This window comes from Schistocerca piceifrons, chromosome 4, assembly GCF_021461385.2.
Source record: "Schistocerca piceifrons isolate TAMUIC-IGC-003096 chromosome 4, iqSchPice1.1, whole genome shotgun sequence".
NCBI lineage: Eukaryota > Metazoa > Arthropoda > Insecta > Orthoptera > Acrididae > Schistocerca > Schistocerca piceifrons.
Genome location: NC_060141.1, coordinates 189,324,116 through 189,337,004, shown reverse-complemented (window position 1 = coordinate 189,337,004; position 12,889 = coordinate 189,324,116). Strand labels below are relative to the sequence as shown.

The 12,889-nt window shown below is 36.1% G+C and overlaps 1 protein-coding gene across 1 annotated transcript in view; it reads left to right on the top strand.

Moving 5' to 3' along the window:
• The window catches only part of LOC124795717 (potassium voltage-gated channel subfamily H member 8-like), a 109,121-nt gene that overhangs the window by 69,850 nt on the left and 26,382 nt on the right, over positions 1-12,889 (top strand). Inside the window, exon 7 of the mRNA XM_047259799.1 lies at positions 421-567. Within this exon, the coding sequence (XP_047115755.1) occupies positions 421-567 (147 nt within the window). The remainder of the gene's footprint in view (positions 1-420; positions 568-12,889) is intronic.

Sequence of the window (12,889 nt, the reverse complement as noted above, 5' to 3'; positions counted from 1 at the left end):
CTGCATACTATAAATTACTTCCTATTGGTTGTATTTTCTCATATTATCTGATGCACTCCATCCATAGTTTCCCATTAAAATACAAAATTCAGAGAAAATAGTAACAAAAAGGAAAAGAATTTAAAAGTTATGCTTGAAGTAGATACATACCTGAATATATTTTTTCTTATTGTGGACATATATAAAATATATTCATAAGTATATTGTGCAAAATGTGTCTTCAAACACATCAAAGTACTCATTTTAGTCTTTGTTGGCATTTTTTTCTCTTTCTTGAACCAGTACATTTTCTCCATTACTGATTTTCCCTTTCAAGTTTCTGTTTGGCATTTTCTTGTGGGATCCTAGATAATAATGCATTTGATGTAGTATCACTTATCTGTAAACAGATGTTTCTTTTAATAAAAACGTATCTTACAGCTGAGTCTGTTGCAAGATTTACACATAAGTGAAAAAAGAGAAATTTCTTCTGTGATGACAACACAGCACTTCATGCCTGGTGATTTTATTTCACGCGAGGGTGATTTGACGCACTCAATGTTATACATTGCTGAAGGTGTTGTCCAGGTATGATACCAGAGATATGAATGTAATTTCCTATAGTTTATATGTATAATTGGTGTAAATAATTCAAGATAATTATTTATTTTATTTGTACATGAACCAGTAAATTCTTTAATTTTTGTATACCAGAGAATGTTTGTGACATGTTAATAGCAGGTAAATGAGTGACCAAGAAGAGAATTTATGTTACTCTAGAAAACACATTTTTGTGCATGTTACTTTAATTTTGATTGTTCAGAAAGGAAAACTCTCTTGTGAAAACTGGAAAGTGGGCTACAAGAAGACAGACTGTCTGGTCAGTCCTTACCATCAGGGGGCAAGATTCGAAGTACTGCCAGTAGACACACAAAAGTAGCAAAAAAATCTATCCTTGCATGCAGAACTATTAGTACTTTCCCTAGGATTGGTTGGCAATGAGAAGCAGATCACTCAGACACCAGGATGAGAAGGACCTTCCCTTTGTGATGATGATGATGATGGGTCAAAAAGGTGAAGAGAGAGAGTAGGAGATCAAAAATAGTACTTGAGTATTATCATGCCAGTTTCAGTGCAGATATGGTAGGAGGATAGAGTGAGATATAAAGATGAATTAAGAGGAAGTACAGAGAAAAGAAGGAAAGTCTTTTAATTAAGAGGTTTGTTTTCACTTTAACAATTTGAATATGAATGAATGTACAATGTTCTATCAGTATGCCCTTTTTTTGTGCAATTGTCAGTAAATAGCAAATATGCCCCTTGATGTGAGCAGAAGCTTTGGTGTCTGCTGGAAAACACAACCTGCCTTTCATGTTGCTGGGTCAATACTTGTGCTGTATTGTACTCTGCCACTCTCCTTCATCTACAAGGCCTTGCGACATCAGTATAAGTACAAATCACATAATGAATCTCTGAAACAACAAGAAGAAGAGAAAAATGGAGAGAGATGAAACAAGTAATAGAGTAGATAACTGAGAAGACAAATAAATAATTGCTATCAATAGAATACTACCATGAAAGAGGGGTAGTGTAGGGGACTGGGTTTGTTAATGGAAGTAAGTCAAGGAGAATGATGCAATGCAAGGATATGTTAGAGAGAAAGTTCCTGTCTCCAGAATTCATGAAATCTAGTACTGATTAGGAGGATCCAAATGGCCACTGTGGTTTATTAGGCACTCTTTCCATGGAGTCACACTGTACAGACTTACTAGGACCAGGACCACAAAACCCTCACTGTTATTATTTTGCAAATCCCTGACAATGACTATTTAAGTGTTACAAAAAAAGGATTATTCATGATGAGTTCACATAGTTTGTTTCACAAATATTCATTTTAACTGAGAAGTACAATTACAACAATGTATTTTACAGGAACACTATTTACACAGTTTAATTTCATACATGATTGCCACTTCATGTCCTGTAATTAGCACTTCCTTGGTCCTGCTTTATCAGATGCACATTTAATTTTAGGCTTTCTCCAAGTGATGGCAGTCAGTGTTCACAATAATGCCTAAGAAAAATAAAAACAGAAATGCTTATGCGAAGTGATACTTAATTCCACTATTTTTTCCACAACTCATTGTTCTATATCAGCAAAATAAAATAAATGTAATTTTTACAAAATTTAAAATTACTGTTACATGGTGTGTAAAATGTTTCATGTTAAAAGAATGCTAAGTTGCTGCTGACACTTCAGATCGAAGACTCTAGATTTCCAGTTTTTCTCCCACCTCCCTATTATTCCATTATTTGTCCTAATTAATGTCAAACCTAAGACATTTATTTTGAAAACCCACAATTTGTGGCAAAGTTCAGAAGTTATTTACTTGTTAGTCATTTTTAACCCCCAAGCAGGTGCACCTGTATATAATGTGCACCATTTACAGATAACATTGTTTTGTTCTTTTCCACTATTGTTTTGCTATTGCAAGCTAACATAGTAATAAGCTGAGTTGTCATACATGCAAATGAGCAGCAGTAATATAAAATAAACAGCAACCTAGGCAAGAAAAAATTTACAATCCGTCAAGAAAATGCCAAGATTCCAAGCTAGCAGCATGATCCCACCATCAGGCAACTAGCAGGGATCTGATCCAACTGCACTGTTTAGTGATTTAAGTGGGATAATTACTGTGTGGTAACAGTTTTATGTTACAACAACAGCGATTTAGCTTATATAATGTAAGTTTATTTGTCATTGTTTACTTGAACTAACATTAAACTGTCATTTTGGTCATACATATTTACTTTGGTGACAGATAGATCATAATTCTTTACATGTTTGCAAAGTGTGCCATGCACCTGCTAGTGTTATAAAAAACAATGTGCCCGGTCGAGGGTTAATCAATATACATATGGTAGCTTCCAGAAATCAAGACTTGCCTGTCACCTGTTTATTGATTGTCGTTTTTGGAGTTCTGTACCTCAATAGGTGAAAACAGAACCATTATAGAGTCACTATGTCTGTCTGTCTGACTGACTCACTCCCTCCCTATTGAGATCCCTTTTTCTCATGAATGGATAGAGATATCAAGCTGACTGTATGTCATGTTCTAAGGGCTATGGTCCCTTGGTGGTGTGAAGAATTTAAGCTAATAAAATCAAAGAGTGCAGCCATATGTCACATATTTTGATACTTGTAAGCTCACTCATCAAAATCTATAGGTAGACTATCTATATGGAAATATACAAATGTTCAGCCTGGTGGTCTAGCAGTAAAGCACTTTCTTGGAGATTGAGAGGTTGTAGGATTATATCTTGGTTGGGCCACAGATTTTTCACTCTTCATTTTAACCTAGCCTTCAGCTTTCAGTGATGTAAGAAGTCACCAGAAACAGCATGTTGCAGATTCCATGTTAACTGTAAGTCCCCTTTTCCTGGCTGGATACCAGGGGTAGGTTACGGACACTAAAGTCACTCAAGTGGCTCCAATAAAAAGACTTGCGCCAGGCCACTGAGCTGCACAAAATCATTATTAGTGTTATAGTTATTATTATTATTATTATTATTATTATTATTATTATCTAAGTAAATAATTAAGTTTGTATGGAACCCTCAGAGTGCCAGTCTTACTCGCACTTGTCTGCTTCTCCTCCTTCCCATGCATTTTCTAGAATGTATACTTGTATTGTACAGTATTGGGCTCTGTTTGGACTTATGCTTGTGTACTATCACTGTTTTTAAGTGAAGCTGCTTATTATTCAATGTTTTCATAATCAGTATAAATCTTTAGAGTGGATGGTTATGAGTGTTTGAGTGTTATTTTGTTAGCTGAATCCTTGAAAGGCTTTATTTTTTGTGAAAATGGACTTTGCTACTGATAAGATTAGATTAGTTATTTATTTATTTGTCCAAGAATCATTTTAGTGCATTGTTTGTACATGTGATATAGAACAGTGGTAAACCTAGTTAATTTACAATACAGTAGTCATTTTGACTACATTGTTGACATAATCAAAATGCATAATTTTGTAGGTTTGTGTACTACATTACTTCTACATGTGATAATTGCATTAAGTGACATGACATGATAAGCACAATGTAAACTATATTATGAATTGACAGATAATAAAATTTCTTAAATGAGATTCACTTATTACTGTGTTCCATAAATTCAGGCAAAGAGTAGAAGTGGTGTTCAAGCAAGAACTGTTTTAACTTTATTTTAAATGCATTTAATGTTGGTATGCATTTTAGGTAAGAAGGCAAATGGTTATATAGCATAGCTCCAGTATGATACACTCCTCTTTTGCGTAGGTCTGTATTTACTGTGTTCATGTGTAGGTTCATCTTCTGCCTAGTTTCATATGTGTGTATGTGACAGTTGTGACTGAAGAGATTTTCCTTTGTAAGATGCTCCCTTTGTGAAAATAAGTATTTCGTATATATACAAGCAAGGCAGTGGCAATATTTTGAGAGTTTTAAAAAGGGGTCTGCAGGAATCCTTGCATTTAGCTTTTTTGTAACCTTGATAATCTTTTTCTGTAGTTTAAATGTTTTTGTAGAAAATGTGAAATTCCCCCAAAAATTATTATGTGCATAAGTAGCGACAGTATACTACTGTGGTACATTGTCAGCACTGATGAGCAGTTTGTATTCTGAGTGAGGATCCTAACAGCATATGCTAGTGAATTCAGTCTCTTATTTAACAATGGAAAGCCCAGGATGGGATGTAACAGTATTGAGAAAAGGAAAGTTGTCACTCACCACATAGCAGAGATGCAGAGTTGCAGGTACGCACAACAAAAAGACTGCCACAAATAATAGATTTTGGCTAGTAAGGCCTTTGTTGTAATTAGATGGCAAACACACACATACACACACACATGAACGCAATCCACACACATGACTGCAGTCTCAGGCAACTGACGCCACAGTGTGTATGTGTGTGTTTGCCGTCTAACTCCGATGATGGCCTTACTGGCCAGAGGCTATTATTTGTGACAATCTTTTTGTTGTGCATGTCTGTGACTCAGCATCTCCGCTATATGGTGAGTGGCAACATTCCTTTCCACAATACAGTCTCTTATTTAAATTGTCTAGGTGCACCTCCCACTTCAGATCTGCCTGAGCATGTCTGCCTAGAAATTTTGTATGGCCAACCTGCAACACATTTTTTCCTTTGATAGTGTAAACAGGGTTTGCAGGATGGAGGTTTTGTGTGGTGTGGAAGTTAACTGCAACGGTTTTTTCAGAATTTATGATGAGGCTATTGGTCCTGAACAAATGCATTAAGGTAAGCATAACTGATATTGCAGCCTCCTGCACATTTTCCTCATTCTGTGATTTATTAGAATATTAGCTGCCCTTTTTGTTCCAATTGGTAAGGAGATCCTCTGGAATATGGAACATGTCAGAAAACAAGAATACACAATAAATATTAGCAAAATAAGAACAGATAGGCTAATGTACCTTTCACAGATCCCAAATGAAATTGCCCATGTGGATGTGGAATTGGTAAAATTTACATTTAAATTACATTTACATTTAAAAGGGCATAAAAGTTATCAACAAATATTAAAGGTCCCATACACTTATGAGCAAGGAGTATTTTGGGTAGTTTGTGTTTTTGTGGGTGTTATCTTTGTGGCATTATGGGCAAAACTAATCTCAGTTATCTTCGGACGATACTGAAAACAAGTGGCAGTTTTGATCATTCATAGCTCCTGATTTTTAAAAAAAAAGGATCTGCTAGTTTTTGATTTCTGAAAGTTAGCAGGTATAAATTTATGTGTTGATTCCAAAACTGTTGTTAGAGTTTCCTAGTCTGTAATATTTAAGAAGTTATGAAATGTTAATATTATAATTGATATTTCATTAGTATTAATTTAGCTGATGTGTTTGTTTGTTTGAAAACAAATGACCATTCAGTTCAGCCTAGCTAGCCAATTAGTATATGTATTTAAGAGGTTTAATCTTTCATTATGTAATTGTGGATTCGGGCAGTCTGTATCTCAATTGATATTTCTTCTTAACAGCCAGCTACACAGTTCATTAAGGTATCAGTGTACAGTGGTGACATGTCAGGAGGGCAACAGGTTGCATGTTTAGGCATCAGTCAGCTTTTGTAGTTTACTTCTGTAGCTAGTCTTTCTAGCATGGGTAGTATGTGTGTATGCTGTGTGTGGACACAGGAGGAGCTGGCTGCAGTTTGCAGAGAGTTGAAAGTGGTTTTGGCTACAGTCAGCTGTCTTCAGGCTACTACCTGCCAGCCTTCAGGCTGCTGGTGAGAATCTGGCCCTTCAAAAGGGACACCTCAGGTGTTAGTTGTTTCACCCATGGGCTCTGTATCCATGGTGCCTCCTAGTGTACCTGATATGGTGGATCCGCCCACACTGTAGGATGAGTGGCGAGCTGTAAGATGTACGCATCACTCGAGGCAAGGGCTATTGTGGATACTGGGCATTTGGCCTCACCTATTTTCCCTGTGAGTGAACAGGTGGCTGTTTCTTCAGCAGGGTCTGAACAGGGAGATATAGGAAGGAGCTGGCTACTTATTGGGAGCTCCAGTGCTTTGCATGTTATGCAGTCCCTTAGAAATATAGTGTTCAGGACTGGAAAAAAATCTAATCTGTGCTTGGTACATCTGCAGGGATGCCTCATCCGAGATGTGAAGGAGGCCTTCCCTGTGGTTACGAAGCACGCAGGGTAGAAATGACTGCAAGCTGTGGCTCATGTCAGCACCAGCAACATCTGTCAGGTGGGTTTGGGCAGACAGGCACAGTGGAAATATCTTGTATCTACAAACAGGACAACCCTTATTGATAGTTTCAGCATAGAGACAGGGATTAATAATCACAATTTCATCTTACTGACTATGGTTATGAACATTAATAAATCAGTCAAGAAGGCTAGGAGAACGTTTCTACTAGGATGAGCAGATAAGCATTTGTTAGCATATCACCTAGACAGTGGATTGGAAACATTTAGTTCCAGTGTGATGGACATAGAGGAACTATGAACGAAGTTTAAAAAGATTTAAATTGTCCTCAGGACATGTATGTTCCTAGTAAGTAGAGTACTGATGGAAAAGAACCACCACGATTTAGAACAAAATTCAGAAAATGATGAGGAAGCAAGGGCTGTCACATTCTCAGTTCAAAAGTGAATGCGTAACTGATGATAGGCAAAGGCTAGTAGAGATCTGTGTGCTTGTGAAAAGCTCTACGTGTGAAGCATACAACTACTACCACTGTCACAACTTAGCAAAAGATCTGACTGAGAACCTGAGAAAATTCAGGTCCTATGTAAAATTTCTAAGCACATCAATGGCTTCCGTCCAGTCACTCATTGAACAGTGTGGTGTGGCAGTTGAAGGAAGCAAAATGAAAGCTGTCGTTTTAAATTCTGCATTTAAGGAATTGTTCATGCAGAATAATTGTACAAACATGCCATCATTTGATCATGATCCATAGTCCCATAAGGATAACCTAGTAATAAGCGTCCTTGATGTAGAGGAGCAACTGGAAGAGTTGAAAACAAATAAGTTGCCAGATCTAGATGGGATCCCAGTTCAGTTTTACAAAGAGTACTCTAGGGCATTGTCCCCTTAGTTAGCTTGCGTTTATCATGAATCTCTCACCCAACACAAAGTCCCAAGGGACTGGAAAAAGTGCAGGTGACTCCTAGTGACTCCTACATGTAAGAAGGGTAAAAGAACAGACCCACAGTATTAGAGATTGATATTGTTAACATTGCTTTGTTGCTGAATTATCGACTATAATTCGAGTATAATAAATTTCCTAGAGTGTGAAAAGGATATATGCATGAATCGGCATTGTTTTAGATAGTGTTACTTGTGTGTAACTTAATTTGCCCTTTTTCTACATGATGTACTGTAAACTGTGGATGGAGGGCAACAGGTAGGATCCACATTTCTAGATTTACAAAAAGCATTTGTCACAGTTCTCCACTGCAGAAAGTTAACAAAGATTCCCAAATATTACTTCTTAAGTAATAGAACCAAATACATTGTCTTCGATGGTGAGTGTTCACCAGTGGAAATGGTATCATTGGGAATGCCTCAGGCAAGTGTGATAGGGCCACTATCATTTTCTGTATACATGAATGATCTGGTGGACAGGTTGAGCAGCAATCTGTTGTTGTTTGCTGGTAATGCTGTGGTGTACAGGAAGATTTGAAGATGAGTGACTGTAGGACAATACAAGATGACTTACACAATATTTCTGGTTGGTGTGATGAATGACAACTGACTCTGAATGTAGAAAAGTGTAAGTTAATGTGGATGAGTATGAAAGCAACACCACAATGTTCAGATGCAGCATTAATTGTCTCCTGCTTGACCCAATCACACTGTTTAAATATCTGGACATAACATTGCAAAGTGATATGAAACAGAATGAGCATGTGAGGATTATGGCAGGGAAGGCAAATGATCAGGTTTTGTTTACTATGAGAAGTTTAGGACATTGTGATTCACCTGTAAGAGAGACTGCATATAGGATACTAGTCATCTACAGTTGAGTGCTGCTCGAGTGTTTAGGATCTGTACCAGGTCAGATTAAAGGAAGACATCAAAGCAATTCTGAAGTGGGCTTCTAGATTCATTACCAATAGGTTGGAACAACAGGCAAACGTTATAGAGATGATTTGGAGGATAAGTGATGTTCTTTTCGAGTAATACTATTGAGAAGATTTAGAGAACTGACATTTGAAGCTGACTGCAGAACCATTGTACTGCTGCCAACATACATTTCACGTAAGGAACAAGAAGATAAGATATGGAAAACTAGTGCTCATATGGAGGTTAGACAGTTGCTTTCCCTTCACTCTATCTGCGAGTGGAACAGGAAAGGAAATGATAATTTGTGGTACAGGGTACCCTCTACCACACAGTGTACAGTAGCGTGTGGATTACATATTTATATAAATGTAAATGTAATATAAGTACACCTACATTGTGTACTTCTATAGCAGTGACATGCATGCCATGAGAATGAAAGAGTCTGATATCCATCCTATAACATAGTACACAATTTGCCATGTATCTAATTGCTGTCAGATCTGAGGCAGAGACATTTCTTTATAATGTTTGCCTAAGATCTGACTGCAGTAACATTTATGACAAACTGTGTACTATGTTATAGGACAGATTTCAGATCCTATAATATTAACTAACATGCTTGCCATTATTAAAGAAGTACATAATTGAAGTTGACTTATGTTACTGCTACTGTATGTATAGCTATCATTTTGTAGAAATTGATGTACATACTGTTGTTTGTTCCTCTACATCAGATAGGTTATAAACTCAAAAACTGGATCTAGTCACCTCTCTTCTAGAATTTGGAATACAGAGGGGTTGTCTGTCAAGTAGTATGCCTGTTTGAATTCTACAAATGTGCGTATTAGAGGCTTTTGTCTGAGGGGCTCACATTTTGAGTATGGATTTGAGATTAAAAATTTATTCTGAGCACGAGCTGTTTGGTCTGAATCCTGCTTGATGTTGTGTTAATTTCAGTTCTAATTGCTTTTGTGCCCCATTCAAGAGAGAAGCTAATAGGGCTTTTTAAGTGACTGTTGAGAGGGAGACCCCTTTGTAGTTATTCGCATCTGATTTGTTGCTTTTTTTAGGTAATGAATGTATTAGAGCAATCTTCCAGCTATCCAAGATTTTTTTGGATTAATTTCTTTGAGTGAGTTTGGGCCTAAATTTTTCAAGACTTCAGCTACAATTCCATCCTCTCATGATGCTGTTTTTGTTTCTTGATGTGTGAATAAAGCTCCTCTTGTGTTTGTGGTGACAAACTGTCTGATTTGATTTCTGGATGTATTTTCAGTAATTTCTCTTTGGTTTCCAGATGATTTAAAAGTGAAAAATATGTGGCTAGTTTTTGACAATTATCTATATTTGTCAAAGCTAATTTACAATCTTGTTTTTGAAAACAGAGGTTCTGTGGTGAGTACCATTTGATTTGGTTTGCAAAGATGTTGTAGAAACTGTGTGTGTTGTAAGTTTTGAAATTGTATTTCAGTTAACTTCAGTTGGTTACTAACTTATTTTCGTTTATTTGGTTTTAAAATCTTTGATGTTTGTTTGTGAACTTTGAGAAAATTCTTCTCTGTTTCTTTTGATTACTTGCAGTTTTAATTTTGAAATGCCTTTCTTGTTTCTTTCAATGCATTCTCATGTCCTCGATTCCACCAAGGGTGTTTGGTTTTTTGTGGAAAGGGATCAGATTGTTCACTGTTTTGATGATTTTTGTTTTAAATTTTCTCTATCTTCTGTAGATGGTTCTTCCAATTATTCTGTTATTTTATAGTCTTTGATTTTGTATAGATAAAATTTTCTGATCACATTTGTTATCCTATTGAATTGTCTTTTGGCTATGAATTTAATTTTGATTCTGGTTAAATAATGATTCAAATCAATGCTTATACCTGTGCATACTTGCACATTGCAAATTTCTTTTTGGTCTTTGTATGATATTGCCACATGATCAATATTAAATTCTCCTAAATCATGTATAGGTCCTCACTATGTTACTTGTTTTTTTTTTTTTCCAGAATGAGACTGACATATTTTTTAAATCATTTTGTTGGCATAACTCAATGGCTCATGCACCATTCTCATTGGTTAATTTGTGTGTGCAGGATAGTCTCCCACTGTCATTGTGTATTTGCGTCCTCTGCCAGTTTATGCATTAAAATTACTGAGTAGAATTTTCATATCATCTTTCATAATTTTGACCATGTCCTTTATAAATATATTACAGGATTTCTGAAGTAGCCAAATAAGCAGGTCCTCCAGGAAACCTGTTATCTTGTTATTATCTTTAGTTGTTATAGATATACACCTCATGGTAACAAAATGTGGGGTGATTTATTTGAAAAATGGATTTCCTATAGGAAAATTGAAATATGGTTTCAGAAGGCTTATATGGTATCTGTGAAATTTGCAAGCAATCACAATATTCTTCTCTTCTTATAAATGTGTCTTATGTTTAAAAAATATAATTTATATGATAGCGACTTTGGTTAATGACAAAGAGTTTGTTGCTAGGTGTCACCATTGACGTTGTTTCAATAATCAGTAAATGATTATGAAATTATGTCTCAGACTGGAATACCTCCAGTGCTTTGACTGTTTTTCCTCTTGCCTTAAATGAGGAATGTCCTCTCCATAATCTTTCTCACACCTCTCAAATTGGTTTCCCTCCATCAGCACAACTGGCACAGCTTCTGTGTTCATTACTATGTGCATCTATCTCCTAACCACATATCACATGGGTCACAATCCTGTAGAACATCCAGGTACAAGACCTGCCCATACAGCCATTCACTGCCTCCTATCCCATTCTTGTTGCTGGGATTTCTTAGCTCATTAAATCCAAAGCCACATTTGTAGGCAGCCAGGTCATGCACTAAATTTGCTGCGACCAGTGCACAGCATTCTACGTAGATGTCATTCAGAACCATATGAGTACAGATAATAATTACGAACAACAACAGCCATACACTGTAAATTTTCCACACGTGTCACATCATAAACAAAGAAATGTGATTAAAAAATCAGTCAACTGGCCTCTGCTGACATCAGATAGCAGAAAAGATAGTAGATACACAAACTAATGCAAGTGTCCCAGCCTTTGTCAAACCAGGAGCAGGCATTGCAGAAGTGAGTTAATGTCTGAAAAAACTGTTATTTCATGTGTGTATAGATCTCCTGTTAAGTAGGACCTTGCTTTAGGCAAACTTAAGACTACTGGGAAAACAATGATACTATGTGGTGATTTTTATACTGACTTTCTGAGCCACAGCCCTCACAGGAAAACCTTTTTAAATATTATAAAAGCCTACAATCTTTGTCTGACTGTTAGCTCTCCAACACATGTAACAAAAACTAGTGCCACTATCCTTGATCAGGTATGTGTAAACATGGACAAGTGTATATCAGTAAAGTTTGACACCAGCTATAGTGACCACCTTTCGCAATTACTGACCATACCTGTAAATCACATTTTAAGCAGTATACAAAATATCATCCATAAAAGGATTTACAGTAGGAAAAATATTGAATATTTCCAGTATCTAATCAGCATACAATGTTGGAGAGAAGTATATGATACCTCTATTACCAATGAAAAGGTGGAAAATTTTTTGAACATTTTCAAGCATAAGTTTGACATAGCTTTTCCACAAGGAAAAGTGATTTCCAAAAGCACAGATAGATTCAAAAACTGGATTACATCAGGCATTAGAGTATCTTATAAAAGGAAGTGGGAACTTTTTTTGCAATCAAAACCTCACAGCAATCAAGAATTTAATAATTATTTCAAAAAATACAAGCTAGTTTTGAAATGTATCATAAAAGAGGCAAAAATTAAGGAAAATGACAAATATATTATGAAGTCATCCAATAAAACTAAGTCCATATGGAAAGCTTTGCAGGATCTTATGGGGAAGAAGACAACTCACAAAAATATTGTGATATCACATGATGGAAAGAATGTCACTGACCCTAGGGGAGTTGCAAACAGTTTCTATTCTTATTCTGCAACTGTTGCTGGAAAATTAGTGACAGAAAAATTTGGATATCCACCTAATACAACATGGAAAGAACTTTCATCTATTGAAATAAATAATATATCCATGTTCCTCAGTCCAATAAGCCCAACAGAGCTCCTAAATAACATTAACTCACTGAAGAGTAATTATTCAACTGGTATTGATAATATTCCAGATTATATTATAAAAATAACAGCAAGACAAGTGCTTTCGCCTTTATTAGACATATGCAACTCATCCTTATCATGTGGTGTCTTCCCTCAGCAACTGAAAATGGCAAAAGGAATACCCCTATATAAAAATGGTGATCATCAATGTA